This window comes from Arvicola amphibius, chromosome 7 (genome assembly GCF_903992535.2).
Source record: "Arvicola amphibius chromosome 7, mArvAmp1.2, whole genome shotgun sequence".
Lineage (NCBI taxonomy): Eukaryota > Metazoa > Chordata > Mammalia > Rodentia > Cricetidae > Arvicola > Arvicola amphibius.
In genome coordinates, this window is record NC_052053.1 from 10,080,846 (window position 1) to 10,097,769 (window position 16,924).

The window sequence follows — 16,924 nt, forward strand, 5'->3', positions numbered from 1 at the left end:
GGAGGAGTAACCAGAACTTCTGAGGAGAGGGGGAAAAAAATCTATATAACAATCTTCATAGTAAGTATATATGGTTGGCTCTTGTGAAAATATGTACTCCCCCGCCCCAAGGCCTTGTGGTTCAATATATGCTCAGATTTGGCTTTTAGGAAAAAATCTTAACATCTTGCCAATTGGCCCAAGGATAGCTAGCTGCCCTTTTCAAACGCAGCATCCAAAGACTGTCTCCATGTTAGAGGGACAGGGAAAAGAAGAGAAGGGTAGTTACAGTCCAAAAGGTTAAGGGTTTAGAGGTCAGTCCTCCCGGCTGAAATACAACCAATCGAACAGAAAATTTGCCCTCTGGATGAACCTGATTCTGTAATTTAGCCCAACTTCAGTAAAATACCTTTTCAGCTTCTCAACGTGAGGGCGTCAGAAAAAAGACATCTTGACTATGTATGAACTCTGTGCTTTTTGTCATAGTAACAATGATGCAAATAATGCAGGAATATCCATCTTTAATATCCCGACGTGGTGATATTCAAGTATTGCCATGTGCAAGTCTGAGAGCCAGGCTCACCCCAAGGAGGAACAAAGAGCTTTCCCCAGGGTCTAATACAAAAGACCAAGGCTTGGAAGATACTTCAGAGAAGCAGAATTTCAGTTTAGGGACTCCAGTTGAATCCTTGCTCTCAGCTCTCGGGAGACACAGAACCAAAGCCCAGGCCTTTCCTTCCTCCACTGAAATCTATTTTAAAAGCAACCACTGAAACCTTCTAAAGTATTCTGAAATACTGAAAAAAGTAACAGCACTATTGATCTTATGATTAAAACTTAGTTTACCCCTCCCTATTTCTTACTGGGGTAGGGGGAGACTGCAACCAGGGGTTTCTGTCTGAAGCCCTAGCTTTGGGGCTCAAGCTTTCAAAACCTTGTTTCATTTGAGTGTATAAACTCTGTCATCACCTGACTCGTATCTTCCTTGTCGTTAGGGGTTAGTGTTTTAAGAAAATGAGATTTGAACTCTTCCCAGACGGGAAATAATAGTAAATAAATAACTATCCTTCCTGTTGTTTGAGCTTGTTCTAAAGCCACTGGTTTCATAGTAAAGAAGTGGGCCTGAAAACTTTGAGACTTTAACAATTTCTGCTTGTAATTAATGTCTTGAGAAACACTTCAGAAAACACACACACACACACACACACCTCAGGGAAATCTTTTTAAGATCAACAGTTGTAGACTTCCAGAGTCTATTCGTTCCTTTTTTAAAACAAGACTTCCTTACTTACCTACCCTCTTTCTCCCTACTGCACAGGGCCACCCCCCCCCCCATAGGCCATACACTGAGTCTGATTCCTATAAAAATCCTGCTATGTGGAGGTACTTGGAGCATTTGGAATCCAGTTGGAATAGAAAACTTAGAAATTATCTGATGACCTAGGGCATATAGGTTTTGTTTTCTTTCCCCAGAGAAAAATATTGAGCCATTTGTTTCTTTTTTCCCCCTTCTCTTTCTTTCAACCACCTTGCAAGCACATGTGGAAATACATTTTCAAAACTCAGTTTTCCTGGGTCCTTGGCTTCCCTCTGGGAGGGTTAAGGGCCTCCTACACTTATTTCCAGGGAATGGGTGCGAGGGAGGAACTCAAAATCCTGAATAGGGCCAGAAGTGAGTCCAGAGATTTCTAATTTAGCTCCTGAAGCTTGATCCTTTTCACTACCCTAAGGTTTTTGACACACGGGTGCCACGTATTTTCTGTAGTCCATTCCCCCAACAAATAAATATTTAAGCAAATATAATCAGAACATAAAATAACCCGTTTCCACTTCCTTCTTGGATTTATTTCTTTGGGCCTGGGCCACTGGGAGCAAAGCATTTCTTTTTATCACGCAGAAATTCTATAGATAACTCAGAAAGTTCTGAGATTCTCTCCCTGCTCTTCTGTTCACACTGAAAGCATCTAGCACCGGGTGCTGGCCTTCTGCCTCAATTGCCCCCACAGCTTCTAAGCCACACAGCTCCCTGGAGGGGTGGTGTGGAGGAGAATGTCCAGGTTCCCACTGGAGTAAAGCCTTCGACCTTCATTTGCAAATTCAACATCCAACAGCAGAGATTTTCATGAGTTTAATGACTCGCCAAGGTTTTATGTTCTCAGTAGCTCCTGCCATATGATAATATACTTAAAGAAGCCCGCCCACCCTCCCACCCCATCCCTTTAGGGAGGGGGCTGCCCTCGGGCAGGATGGTAACCTAGTCCGAGAGCGGCCTGCGAGTCCCAGGCCCACCCCCACAGTACCTTAGAGCCCAGTGAGGTGACAGCAGGCCCCGCCTGCACCCGCAGCTTCGCCTCAACCTGGAGTGCAGGGAGGGATGGGCCCAGGGTCCCCACTTCTATAGGGTCGTCAGGTCCGCGTGGTGATCCTTGGCCATGGGCTGCAAATGCTGGCTGGGGGCAGCTGAAGAGGAGGAGCAGGAAGATGAGGAGGAAGAAGAAGACCTGCCCTTGGTGTTGGGCAGTTTGTGGTCTTTTTTCCACTTCATCCTCCGGTTTTGGAACCAGATCTTGATCTGGCGCTCTGACAGACACAGGGTGTGAGCGATTTCGATCCGACGGCGTCTGGTCAGATACCTGTTAAAATGAAATTCCTTTTCCAGTTCTAGGACTTGCTGTCTGGTGTAGGCTGTCCGGGAACGCTTGGGCTCCCCGCCGGTGTAGTTGGGGTTCACTGTGAGATAAAACAGACAGGACAGCCAGGTCAGAGCCCGGCCACTAGTTAGGCCCCCGGCTTGCCTCTGCCCTCACTTCCTGGCGCGTCCTGCAGCCCTCGGCCCTCCCAGTGCTCCAAGCTTGCCTGTTTCCTCCCTCCCGCCCTCTCCCTAAGAACACACACACTCCCACCCAACCCCTTTCACGCACCCACTCCCCAGGCTCACATATCCTCAAAGGTGCTCCTTTCTCCCTGGCCCACCAAGGCCTCAGGATCTCCAGCATTTTGGAAATGCCCTTCTCCCTGCTCTGCGTTCCCTCTGCTGTGGAAATGGAGTCCTCCCCCACCCCACCCCCATCCCCACCCCCTTTTGCGCCCACAGCCAAGCAGCCAGCCACATGGTCCCGGCCTGCTCCCTCAGCTATAAAAATTTATGGAGAGAGTAATTGTGGCGCCCAAGGAAGCTTCACAAGCCCCCACCCACTCGCACCCCCTCCAGGGGGCCCAGGCCAAAAGATGCGAGTAGAGGTGGGGGAGGGCTGAAAGGTACCTACACCCGCTCCTTACCCGAATTCACATGCACCTTCTTCATCCAGGGGTAGACCACAGCCGGCTGCTTGAGGGCTGTCCCCGGGGGCGGCTGCTTGGGGCCGGTGGGCTGGCTGCAGGCCCGGGCGCCAGGCAGGGGCGCAGGCGGGGGCGCTGGGCACGGCTCTCCCGGGGCACCGTAGTGACTTCCTGGGCCACTCGGCTCCTGTCCGTGACCCCGCGCCGGTAGCGCTGAGCCAGGCCCCTGCCCGCCGCCTCCGAAGGGTTGCTCACCGAAGTCGGGCCGTGGGTAGAGCCCCGAGGGCTGGAAGTCGGCGCCCTGTGCGCCGCTGCCGTAGTAGTCGGCTCCCTGCTCGCCTAGATAGCCACCCTGCAAATATTCCTCGCACGGAGGAAACTTGGGGTCCACGTACTTAGAGTTCACCATATACGAACTCATGGCCATTAATTTCAGAAGGTAGAAAATACTAATTTTTCTCGTGTTGTCTTTTTTTCTCCTTCCATTGGGCCCTCCTACTTGCTGTCAACTGAATAAAGTTGGGCGGCCATGTGACCAGGCCAGCCAATAGGAAGGGAGCGAGTTTATCACCGGGTTTGTGAGCATCTCATAATTTTAACAAATTTAACTAAATAACATACGTGTAATCAAGTGACTTGCCATGCCACATTTGAGAGTCCCTGACAGATGTTAATATAGTTCCAATTCTATCCCCAGTACCCCTGCTCTTAGCAGGTTACCCCGGCTTTTGTCTTCCACCGACTTTGCTAACCTCCCATGCCCTCCTCATCACCATCGCCTGAAGCTGTCCCCGAAGTGGGCACAGTTCCAGGAAGAGCGAATTCTCCTATTGGGGTGCGAAATAAGGAAGAATGCGTGTGGGCAATGTGGCCTCTGAGTTGGGTAGAGAGTGTCGCAGGCAGGCAGCCTGCCTGGCCAGCTGGCGGGAGTCCTGGACTCTGACATACAAAGACCTGCCCTGGCTTTGTTTTCATCAGGGTCACCCAAAAGTTACCAGTATCTGGCGGATCTGAATTGAGTCAGGCAATGAGTAACCGGCTATGATTTTCTGCCCATGTCCAGGCTGGGTGTTTCTAGTTGAAGTTGGGTCTTGCTGAAATGGCAGGAGGCCCTTCAGTGTTCTGGGTCGGGTAGCTGTAGATTGGGTCAGGTTGGGATGGTGGTGAGGGGACCTTAACTTTGCCTAAATGTACCCTAAAGGTCTCCAATGGCCTTCTTTCCAGATTGTCTTCTTCCCACACAAGGGTCCTAAAACCAGGTGAGCCCCATTTGAGGGCCATCATATCTCGATATACTCCTGAAGGAGCAGCTGCTGCTGGAGCTTGCTGGCCTTTCACCTCACTCCCCAATACCCTAAAACCTGGCCCTTTGGCCTAGCACTCAGACAACCCCTTAAGCACTTCCCAGAACCTCTGTTGATAAAGGTGAGGGCTTCTCCAAGAAAAGGCTTCACAGTGTCACCAGGCAAAGCCGATCATCCTGGAATCCAAGGTAATGAAAAGGAAAGAGGTGGCTGGCCGGCTCGGCAGCCCCAATTCTCGGCGTCTCGGTCTCTGGCTATGTCGGAGACATATGAAGTTTTTGCATCGACCATATATTCCCCTAGAATCGAATCTGTGACTATGTGGGTACCACACAAATTCGGTTCTACAGGGTATATATAGACAACGTTACAACCTCAGGTCCTACCCAGAGCAGACACTCAGGCAGCCGCCAGCCTAGATCTCTTCAGCTCAGCCACCAGGATCTCCCCAAGCCAGGCTTTCAGAGACAGTTCAGGTAGGTTCGGAGACAATTTGCAGCAACGAGTCCCCTTATTCTGTTGCCTTGATCAGGGCTATGGAGCAAGCTGAGCAACCAGGAGCTGCTTCTTAAAAATAGAAAAAAAAAGAGGGAATTTTCCTTCACCCCAGAGATAGAGGCTTTATTGCCCCTTCCAGAATCCAAATCTCCCGCCCCCTTATCAAGTGGTATTTCCCAAAACGAAGCAAAGGCCCTCAGCGACAGGGAGTTTTGAAAAAGGCAAACGGGGATATTCTCCACCAATTCCTGAGCCAGGTTTTTGGCCACAGCTAGTCCTCCCAGAATTCAAGCATTTACCTTCCTGGGCCCTCAGCCCCGCTGGACTTTCGGATCCCGCTGCGGCGGCCTCCGCTGCTGCTGCTGCTGCTGCTGCTGCTGCTGCTGCTGCTGCTGCTGCTGCTGCAGACCCCGAGGCAGGCGCTGTTTGCGGCCACCGAGTCGCCCAGGGCTGAGACCGTCGCGCTAATGGTGAAGGGCAGGGCGAGGGGTCATTCGAAATCATTTACAAACATATCACAAAGTTTCATTATTTTTGCTTTGCCGACAGCAGCACAGAAGAGTACAAAAGTTCACGAATTTCGCCGCCCCAGCGCCTCCGCTGTCTTGGGCTTGCCCCTCAATTCAGGGCATCAAGAGCCCAGATGCACTCTGGGGCTGGGCTGATTTCAGGGGCAGAGGGATGCCCTGGTTTGAGCCGAGTTTTTTGGATGCCTGATAGCAGGCTGAAGATGTCCACATTTCTAAATATTGTTTTGATTCCTTCCCCAGTAATTCAAAAATCGCCCTCAAGACTGGCCTTAGTTTGATGGGATGGGACAGGGAGACTCCCTTCACCAAAACTGGCAAAATTGGGTGCTCACTTTTACTCTGCACTTTGCTCTTCCTCTAACTCCCGCCCCTTCTTTCACTTGCACCGTTTTTGACTATTTTGAAGGGATTTCCCAGGTGCCAATTCTAAAAAAGACTAGAACCTGTTTGTTTAAAGACATCCCCACCTCAGATTCTGCTAATGTCAAGCCCTTTCACCCTCGGCTTTCCTGGGGATCCTGGGCCTACCTAAGCTTTATCCAGACAAATTGGGTAAGCCTGATGGGTTGAGTTGGAACCAAGATGAGTATACACATTTTCATATTTGTTAGACATTGTGACCTGCATTTCACCTTATTGCTCGACTTGTTCAGACAGGTCAAAGCCAACAAGTTATTGATGAACAAAAGCGTTAAATATTCACCTCCCACTCAACTGCCCATACAAATGCTTTTGATCTCTCCGGCTTTTTGTGCTGTGTGCAGCTACAAGGCGCCAGATTCGGGTTGGCAAGCAAGCAGCCTCAGTAGAGATAAGCACCCACAGCCAAGGGTGTCAGGAAGGAAAGAGAGAGTGACCAAGAGAAACCTGGGGATCCCAGATTTTTATCATAAAGCTTAGAGCCAGGTCCACTTTGTGCAGGCCTGTTTCATAGTGGAGACTACAAGCTGGGGGATCTCAGCCTTACCAGGGGCCCAGCAAAGCAATCTGGCCCTGAGCCCAGTCCAGCTTCTCTGACCCTGAAGGGAAGACATCTCATAGGAGAGGGAGGATGCCTGGTCCCTGTGGCCCTTGCCAATCCACCCTTCCAATAAGATAAAACCACTTGGGGTTTGCAGGGGGCGACAAGCCACTGCTATTTCCTTGCCTCCCTTCTGTTACCACCGTCCTAATGAGAAGGTTCTTCTGAAGGTGACCCAGCATTCCCAGAGTCAAACTTCAGAGCCAAAAGAGCTGGAGTCTGCTCCTGATCCCACCCAATTCCACCAGACTCCAGAGCAGAAATTTTTCAACTGCAGCTAAGGAGAAGCAGAGGTGAAAGAGAAAAAGCAAGTGCTCTTCTTGTTCAGCAGCTACCCCAAACCTAGAACTCATGCCGCTGGAGCTGAGACCCAGAAAGAGACAGGAGAGGAATGCCTACCTAAGCTCAGACCCTGGCAGCTTTTCCTGGAAGCAGGCAACTCAACACACCCAAGGTCTTCAAGGGTTCCACGTTTGTTTCTGCTTGCAATACATCGATTTTAAAAGTTAAACATATACATTACAGATACAGCAAGAGAAAGCTGAGTTAGACTGGGCAGGTTTAATTTAGGTTGGACTGCAGGAGGGGACCCGGGTGCCTTGGTGTTTACTGTGTCAATTCTAGCAGTTGAGGAGGATGCTCCCAGCACTTTCTTGAAAGGGTAGACGGTTAATTAGCTGCAAGACCGCTGCACCTGTGCAAGCCTTCGAAGCCTAGGGAAGGCCTGGAAGGTCCAAGGAGGTCCAAGAAGACCAGGATGGGCTCCTGCGGTGCATTTACTTGCGCAGGTGACTGTGAACTAGGCCCCAGAAATGTTTCCTAAAGACTCAACCTGGAGCGTCCCCTTCCCTCACAAGAGCTCTCCAGGTCATTCTGCCTGGGGGGGGGGGGCGCAGCACAGCTCCACCACCCTCCCATCCCTGCTGGGGCGGACCTTTGACCACGACCACTACTGCCTCCCTTAGCATTGCTCTTTCGTTACTAAGGAAAAAAAAAAAAAACGGGAAGGTACTTACGGCGGCTCTCCCTGGTTCCCCCTTGTGCTCCGGAACCTGTTGCAATGAAAACGGGGTCACTCAAATTCCACCGGATAATGACGCAGAAATAGATGACAGGCAGAGACGTGACAAGGCCCAGACATTTCACCAATACCTAGAACTCCTTGCTTTGGGTGGCCGCCCTCAGGAGCTGCTCACAGTTCTCCCCGGACGGATGGATGGCATCCTCAAAGGCAGAGCCTGGGAGTATAGGAGTCTGCCCTGGTCACCTCCCCCTCTTTATGTACCCTTGGGCAAAACCCTAATGGTTCTATGGCCTGACTCAGAGCACCGGAGGCAGGGTTTCCCCAGCTGGGAACTAGGAAGTCGGAGAAAATGGGCCTTGGTGCATCTCCTCCGGCTGCAGGCTGGTGGTGCGGATCCAGTGGGGAAGCAGCAAATATTCTGGCTGTCCCGACTCCAATTCCCTGTCTACTCCCTCTGGGACCAGTTCAGTCCTCCTTTTTTTTTTTTTTTTTTTTTTTTTCAGTTTCAAGTTGGTTTTGAATTCCTCAATTCCAAACAGCAATTCCCATCCCAGCCTACAAACCTTCATCACAGAAGGAACAGGCATGGCTGAGATATGCTTTTCCATGTCTCCAGTTCCAACCAGAGTCATTTCCTCCCAAGGGGAAACGAGGAGGAAGGACCCAAAGGATAGCTAGAAAGGAAAATCGGTGTGGTTATAAAGGTAACCGATCTAGACCTCAAAGGAATGGTCTGGACTCTGATCTAATTCTAGTTTATACTAATTTTCTAACTTTGATGCAGGAGGACCTATGAAGCGATCACACAGGGCAGTTGTTCCCGCCTCCGCCATTGATATTCATCTTCAAGTTTTTAGTCCTTTAGGAACAGCAAGCAATGAGCTCTGAGCTATCACAGAGCTGTCTCTCTCCACACTTATCCCCTCCATCTCTGCACCCCTAACTATGATTGTTTTACTCTACTTTTGAAGCAGTTGCTCCACCACAGCGAGGAGGGGGGCGTAGGTTAGGTCCTGCTTTGGGGCTTGAAGCCCCCCAATTTCTAACTTCCCATGTATACAGAGAGGGAGGGGAGAATCCAAGGTCCCCATTCTATTTATTAAAGTAGGTTTAGGGTAAAATTAGAAATAACTTCAATAGGCTTTCCTCAGGCAGAGAAGGCCAGGCTCGACCCCCCCCCCCCCCCAGTGATCATGGAGAAGGTGCTAAGTGACTTACTCTTTTTCCTTTCTGGTGGGTAGGGTAGCTGCAAGTAGGGCTGTCTTCTTCTGAGCATGGCGCTGGCTGGAGCCTCTCACTTTCCTAACGCTGCTCCAGGAATGAAGCATCTGCACTTGTACGCTCTTAACCTAATTTATGGTGGGAATTATATTTTGGCTTGTCAACTCTCAAGCCATAAAACAAAGTTTATTGGAATCACGTGCTTGTAAATAGCCACTCAGGTCCCTTCCCTGCAGAACCATAAATAACCTTTGGCTTTAAACTTTTATTCACTAAATAAAGGTTCCCTGCAACTGTTCCCTTGGATTTAAATAGTTCCAAATATCCAGAATGCAAGAGAGGTCATAGTCATATCAATACCCTAGGCTTTTCAGCTTGCATCTTTTCAGAGAAGGCTGTTTTAAATTGGGGGATAGTGCTATTTGGAAAAGGCTGGTTGGTGGGCATGTCTTATGACTCTTTGGCTGCATTCGCTGTGAGTACCATCAGCTCCTTTATTTCAATCATTTTCTAGCATTAGATGTGGTAAATAGGAAAGTCAAAGGCTACTCCTTACTTGCTGATCACAAAAGTTGGAAATTATTTGAGATTTTGCTCAAGTTTCAATAGAGAAAGAGTGGCTAGGGAGAGGTTGGGTGGCCTTGGGGGTGGAGAGGCAGCTGGGATTAACACTTAGTTTCCTCTGCATTGTTGTGGATGGGGCTTGGGGAAAGCTGAAGATAGCCACATGCCTAGAGAGGTTTTTATAATTTGCTTAGATCTGAAAGAGAGGCCTTTGCAAGTGACCAAACTGCTTAAAACAGCAAGACTTGGGGTTTGGTGAAGTGAGAAACTGGAGAATAGCTCCCATCGGACTCTGGCAAGTTAGGCTCTAAAGAAGGTTATAAAACCATAAAACAGTCCTGGTGTGAAGGGCCAGGGTGTGAGGAAGCACAGGAGGCCCTTAAAGAACCTGAGCCCAGGAAGTCAGAAGTGCACAATCCCCTGTGGTGTGCCCTAAGAATCACTCAATGCAGGGCTCAAGGGAACCTGAAGGCCCACCTCCGAGTAGGCTCTTCAGTAGCTCCTCCCCACTGCTGCCCCCCATCACAGGGAGAGCCTGAGAAAGAAAGAAATGCCCATTCTACTGAGAAATCTAGGAAATGGGATGGGATGGGCATGCCACAGGAGAATGTGGGAGACAGAAGAGACAGGAGTCGGGGATGCAGGAAATTTCCCTCAACTCCCAGGAGGCACGAAGAAGAAGAAAATTGGACCCCGTACCCTTCCAGAAGTGCCACCATCCTTGTGGAAATGTGATTATTTTCTGTTCTGATAAAATAACGAATTGCTGCATAGATTTATAGAGCACACACAGAGCTATGCTTTCTAAATCCAATGCAGTTACAACAGTTCCTATCCAAAAGCTGCACAGCCCAGAGAAGAGAGTCTTTGCACACAGACCTTTGCACGCTAATTTCCAGCCACTCTATGTGCAGTTCCAAACTCACTTTCTGATTTGACTCCCACTAGCCAGAAAACAGGGGGCTACTAGTCCAGACACCAGGGTATTCATTTCTCCTTTTTAAAAAATCCCATCAGCCATGTGAAGAGACACTTGTGACTTTTTTGCTTGGTTGGTTTTGGTTTTTTGATTCCCTCCCCACACAACTGGTGGCATATTTTTAAGATGTAACCCTTCAGAAACTAGGTTTTGAAGAGCAGCTTTGAAATAAATCCTTGTTAATCACCTAGAAGAGATAATTAACATTGGGGCAGTAGAGAAAAGCTTTAATTTTTAGGTTAAGATTAATGAAAGGGTAGATGCTTTCCAGGTCTTTTGTAAGGAAGTGGAGTGAAGACAGGTCTTGGGAAACGGTGTGTGGACAGACATACAGTGCCTGGTATCTCGCTGGGCATCAGGAGAGACTTTTTTATGAAAGATGAAGAATGGTGTCTGAGATGTGCTTGCAAATGTCACTGTAGGTGACACAGGGAGACACGGCCTACTCTGGATAAAGAGGAGAGTAACAGGAAAGGGGCCGCACATAAGAAAATGGTGCGGGGGGGGGGGGTGCGGGGGAGAGGAAGAAATACATTGAGACAGACATCTGTGTTTTCTGATTTGAGAGTTCACAGGCAAAATGATTAAGGAGGAAGTGTGCGTCCTGCTCGGCTCCTCCTTTGTTATTCCATCCATCTCCAGGCTCCTAGGATTTGTGAATGAAAGAGAGGGTGGGAATCCGGCAGAGAGAAAGTGAGCCACAGCAGGGAAAGCTGAGCCTGTGTACCAACCTGTTTCAGGTTCCCCAGGGTTCTTCACCCTCCCCACCCCCACAACTGAAATCCCTAGCAGGGATTTGGGAAGTACAGGCAAGGTCTCAAACTCTGAGTCCCAGGCAACACCCTGTTCACTAAGGATTTTCAATGTTGGCAGTAGTGGTAATCAAACAGGAAAGGAACAAAGAGGCAGTAATTGGTGGCACATGCCTTTAATACCAGCACTCAGGAGGCAGAGGCAAGCAAATCTCTTGAGTTTGAGGCTAGCCTGATCTACAAAGTGAGTTCCAGGATGGCCAGGGCTACACAGAGAAACCCTGCCTTTGAAATCAATCAATCAATCAAACAAACAAGCAACATTCAAAACTGCAAGGAATTAGTTTCCTAACTAGGGCCCAGGGTATTGCTTTATCTCATATAGCCAGAAAGAGCCAATTCTAAGAATTCTGCCTGGTGGGCTTCCATGATATAGGGTCTCCTGTATGTCTTCTTCAATGCAGATGCCAGAGCTGCTCCAGGAAGGTGAGAGAGAAGGGGTTCCAGAAGACAGCATCAGATATTTCAAGTATACTGCAGGTCAACCTTCAGCACACCCTAAAGAAAATCATGCTAATGTCTCCTAAGAGGCCTATTGCCTAGAGAAGATGTGAGCTTTCAAACTAAACATATGGAAAAACGGGGGACAGAAGGGGTAAGGCTTTGGGTGAATTTCCTAGCCAAAGACACATGGTGTAAGGAGTCTGCCCAGGACTCCTGCTTAAGGACCCAGGCTAGGCGTAGAGCCAAAGAAGAACCGAACAGGAATTCCTAAGAAAGTGAGAAATGTGATTCTGTCCTCCTGGCACTATGCCACTGAAGTTCCCCGCTCTTCCATGACTTTACTAGTTTAGAGTCCCCTGTAAGGAAGAGATGATCCCAAAGAAAAGGCCCTCAGTAGGAGATAAGAACCTCTCAGTCCAGAAAAGAACCTGGGGAAGGAGGTCTGACTTGGGGTCAGAGGCTAGAAAAGATGCCAGTGTCTCCAAGAAGGGTATTTAGGTGCTAGAAAGAACTAGCTAGATGACAGGGGAATTGGATGACTGGACGGCCGTGCTGCTCCCTGAGGCTCTGGGCAGAACTTTACATGGCACAGCAGAAGAAACTCTGTATGTTTCTGGAGATAATCTAACTCAGATTCTTGGTGTAGTCAAGAGAAGTAGCTTGAAAAAGGGTGGTGGGGGTGGGAGGAATCTGTAGGCAAGAGTCATGGAAGTCAGAGCTAAAGAGGTAGGAGCCTGGTCTCGGGGAGCGTGCACATACGTGTGGGTTATAACCTGAAGTCTGTTTATGAACTTCTTTATAAACGAGAAGACTCCCAGCCAGGCCCAGTGGAACACACCTGCAATCAATGCTAGCCTTTGGGAGGCCGAGGCAGGACAACTGAATTTGTGGCATGTTTGAACTTTATAACAGGACCCTGTCTTAAAAATGCTTGCTTGTTTGTTTCAAAGAACTGGAAAGGCCTTTGAAAATTAGGAGACTAAGTCCTTCCTAAAGCAGACCTTGCCATTACTCTGGTCCAAGGTGGAGTTCAGATTTAACCATAGCCCTAATGCCTAAGTCACAGGACGCGGGGAGATTAATGGAGGGAGAGGGGCCTGGTTTGTTTTCCTACTGCATCTCATTCTCATTTCAGGAGACTAGGATGCCCCAGAACTGTAGAAGAAAGACATCTGAGTAGGTACGACTGACACAGAACAGCGTGGCACTAGAAGGGACTGAAGGAGCTGGCAGTGAGCTCAGGAGAGACTGCAAGCCCTCCTGAGAAGTTCAAAATGTGCTTCTGGGAGTGTGAGCCAAAGGCTCTTTCCTCCTGGGTAGAACCCTGACATGTGTAGACACTAGACACTGAGACCCAAGAGGTCATTGCTGATGAGACATGACCAAGATTTATTTAATTTTATTGTTTTGTTTTGTTGAGATAGGGACATGCTAAGTACTCTAGCCTGGGCTTGAACTCCAAATAAAGACAAGCTGGCCTCAAACTCAAATGCTGACCCTTCTGCCTCAGTTTCCTTAGTACTGGGACTATAGGCGTGCACCATCATGTCCAGTTGAGGTCTCTTCCATTCTCTCTAGAATTCAAGGCTTTCGTGAGTAAACCAGTTTGTCCCTTTTGGTTGACTGGAAAAGCCAAGGTTACTTATGAGAAAGCAGGACCAATAACAGCAAGGATCAAGCGTTAAATTTTCATGTGTCAAAGCAACATTTTAACTACTTAGCTATTAAGTATAGTTAATGCAGCCAGTGTTGAGCTCAATACAGCACTAACAGAGAAGAAAAGATGAAGACAGGTGTAGTGGGCTCACGCCTGTAGCCATGGCACCCAGGAGACAGGGACAGAAGGATGGCCTGAAGTCCAAGGGCAGTCTGGTAACATAATGAGATCCTGTCTTTAAAAAAAGCAAAGTTCTTAGAGGAACCCTCGATGATGCTCTTAGCTTAGAGGTTTTGTTCTTTTCACCTAAAGTCACCCAGCAAGTAGGTGGTAGACTATGGGTTTTGACCCAAGTAAACTGAACTTAGCTTCAAAACTGCTCTCTTTGAGCCCTCCAAGTCCAAAGTGAGGAATCCACAGACCCTATAATTCATCCATAAAATGGAAGAAATTACTCAGCTCTAGTGTAGTAACATTAAAAACAAAACAAACCAGACAGTCATGATTGTAGCTCCAGGGGCTCTGGGAATGTACAGCGTACACTTAGAGAAGGAATCAGGAGAATAAAGAGCTAAGCAAGAGAGACTCTTGACCCATGGCTCTCAAGCCTAAGTACACATCCTCCTTATTGCATTGTGGAGGATGATTTCAGGATGCCCAGACACCTCATATTGACATTGGAATTCAGTGCGTTTTGGGGGAACCTAAAAACATAATTTATGCAGACATTTGGGTTCAGAGCCTTTGCCGAGATTCATTGCCTTGGAGTAGTGAAGAGGGGACATTGCAGGACATTGGAGGGGACAACAAAGGATGAGTGAGGCAGGAGGAGTTGAAGTTGGTGTCGCCCTTGGAGGAGGACCAGCCAGCAAAGCGCGCAGCAGGCCTGCAGTGAGCACGGTGGTACGGTGGTAAGGTGATGGGGCTGTGGTTTCCAGGACCGTAGCCCTGTGCACTGCATGGTGGGATTTCCCCAGGCTTTCAGAGTCAGGAAGTTGTCATGGGGCCCAGGCCCTGTTCTAAAGAAGCAGGGGAAGGTCAGTTGCCTTGCTAAAGAGGGGTTTCCATCCATGCTGTGCTTTCTCAAACTGCCCGTTCTGGGTACCAGGATTCGGGGCACAGTGAAAGGCAGGGACTGAGGCTGTGTAGAGGGTAAGGCATCTCACTGGGGTCCTGTGGTTTAGGCACAGCTTGCCCTAAGATTCTAGTTGCCTGTCCCTAGAGAACCGTAAATCACGCCCTCTCTGGGTAGGCCTTTCACCCCAGAATCAGACTTCAGGCTCCAAGAACCTAAGAGCTGTCTTTGCTGCGGGCAGCTGGAGGGTGAGTGACCAACAACCCACCCTTGTCTGATGCTATGCACATTGTGTGCGAGCTCAGGTGGAGGGCGGAGTAGAGGAAGGGGTGGCTCTTGTGTCCTCCCCTTCCCCTCCCGCCCAGGGCATCTGCCGCACCGCGAAGCCAGCGAGACGCTTGTCCTACAGCGCCTCCTCCTGGACAAAGCTCCAGATAGCCGAACAGGGACACCACCAGCCCTGAAAACCCAAAGCCAGGCGCTCCTTTCCTGGGGCTGAGGTCTCCCGGCATCAGAGGTTGGTCCTGCCAAGTCCATTTGAGAGGCAGAAAGAAGTCCAGAAGTCCTCGAAGCTACTTTTCCCAGCCCCACCCCCAGTTCAGACAACAAGCTTGTGACCCAGAAGCGTGGCAGGAGGAAAATCCTTCCAGTTTGGCCGTTTATTTGTTTACTTATTTACTTGATTGCTCTTGGCTGAGCCTGCCTGAGCCTTAGGACTGCTGTGCTGGCAGGCTGGCTTGGTGAAACGAGATCAGATCCAGGGATGGTTTGGTAGTTTGAACAGGCTCCAGGAAGAAAGGCCTTTTTCCCAGAGCAGACTGCACCAGTCTGAAAAAAAAAAATCTGTGTATTTTCCAAGAGTCTCCTCTGTGTGTGGGGTGGGGTGGGGGAATGCACGCATACCAGGAGAAAATCTACTTACTACTACTAACTCATATTCGTAACCTGTTTCTAACATACAGACAAATTTGGGTGGGGTGGTAAGTCTAGATGTAGATCTAAAGCAATTGTGGTCAAGGGTAAAGTCAGCGACTATTTTTAGAAAAAAAGCTGAAAGAAAAGACGAGCAGCAAATCCTGAGGGAGGGGTAATAGATCTGGTTATCTCTTCCTTTTGCCCCCTCCCCCCATCTGTGCAGTGCTGGTTCAATCTCTGGGCTGGGCTATTTCACTGCACATGCGCTGGGCATGCGTGCGCAACCCCCCCCCCCCCCCCCGCACTACAGAGGCTCTGAGCAATGCCCTTCGAGCACAGTACCCTGGACTGCACCGCACGCGACTCCAGCGCCTGGCTGCAGAAGCGCTTGGAAATCCTATCCTATCTGCAGAAGCAGACAATGTAGCTTTCTTTTTCAGGAAAATCTGAATTAACGCCTCAACTAACCTTTCTAAATTTGCTGGTCCAGTTTCATCAAATCAGCAAAATTTCCATGTTGTTCATGAACACTCTCAGCGTTCTTTCGGATCAGAATTTTCACATCTGGGGTACAGCTTCCCCTGAGTCCTGAGTGTCTATCAATGGGGGGTGGTGTCACCCCACCCTGCGTTCAGAGAGCATTTCTCCTTTAGTTTTGCAAAACTATCAAGTCTAGGGGATGCTTTCCTTTGAAACAATGGTATCTATTTTCATCACTTCCGAAAAAGTGCACCTAAATTGGATTTAAATCGGAATTCCGAGTTCCTGGTTGCTTCTCCACAGCTTCCTGTGCCCCCCGCATACCCTCACTGGCTGCCGCACTGCGACAAGGCCGTAAATACCTCTAACAGCTGCCTGCCAGCCCAGGGTGAAATACTGTCTTTGTTCGGGCTTCCCTGCCTCTCAGGCTCAGGGAACAGAATTCTGGCAAAATATACGTATTTGTAAAAAAGATATAACAGGAAAAACACGCTTAGTTTTTAGCCCTTGTTCTTGGCTACATTTGTGATAGCCAGCCTCTCTCTTTTTCGTGGTTCTCCCAGAGACTGACTCCCAGCTCCCGTCCACATCAGAGGACACCAAGGCCAGGACATTGGCTCCCAAGTCTATAAATAGAGGTTTGGACCTAGGACGCTGGGAACTGTGCCCACAAACCTCTAAACGTTTAGGCTCTGAACATTTTAAAAATTTCGTTTCTTTTCCTTTCCATTTTTTTCTTTTATATTTTTTGTTGCTAGGTTCGCAGAAACAATGAAAGCAGCTCTGGTGGCAATGGCCTCTTACACTGTTGGAGAGAAAATGTGCGACTTGCCAAATATTCATTTCTCAGGATGCAATCAACCACTCCTTCCCAATAAGCTTTTATGCTACCATGAGGCTTACAAAGACTGCCTGGATCCTCCATATCTGCACATGGCGTCACCTTCCTCGGTGAAATCACGACCATCTCAGTCACTGTAGCAGACTGGACCACCAAACCCAGGAAAATGCAGTTGAAACCCCAAACCTACAACCTGGCCAGCAGAACATCCAGTTTACCCCCAGCTCCACCCGGTCTCAGAACAGCAAGTCTTCCTCCTCAGCCCCACCCAGCTTCAACCGACCTTGCCACAGGGCCTATA

The 16,924-nt window shown here is 49.0% G+C and overlaps 1 protein-coding gene across 1 annotated transcript; it reads right to left on the reverse strand.

Annotated features, from left to right (window-relative positions):
* Positions 1–2,374: 2,374 nt before the first annotated feature.
* Hoxd4 (homeobox D4) lies at positions 2,375–3,685 on the reverse strand. The gene is made up of 2 exons (XM_038336796.1): positions 3,259–3,685; positions 2,375–2,709 (listed from the first exon to the last, which is right to left on the reverse strand). Exons 1-2 carry the CDS (start codon positions 3,683–3,685, stop codon positions 2,375–2,377), a joined length of 762 nt encoding a protein of 253 aa, XP_038192724.1.
* Between the last annotated feature and the right edge of the window lie 13,239 nt (positions 3,686–16,924).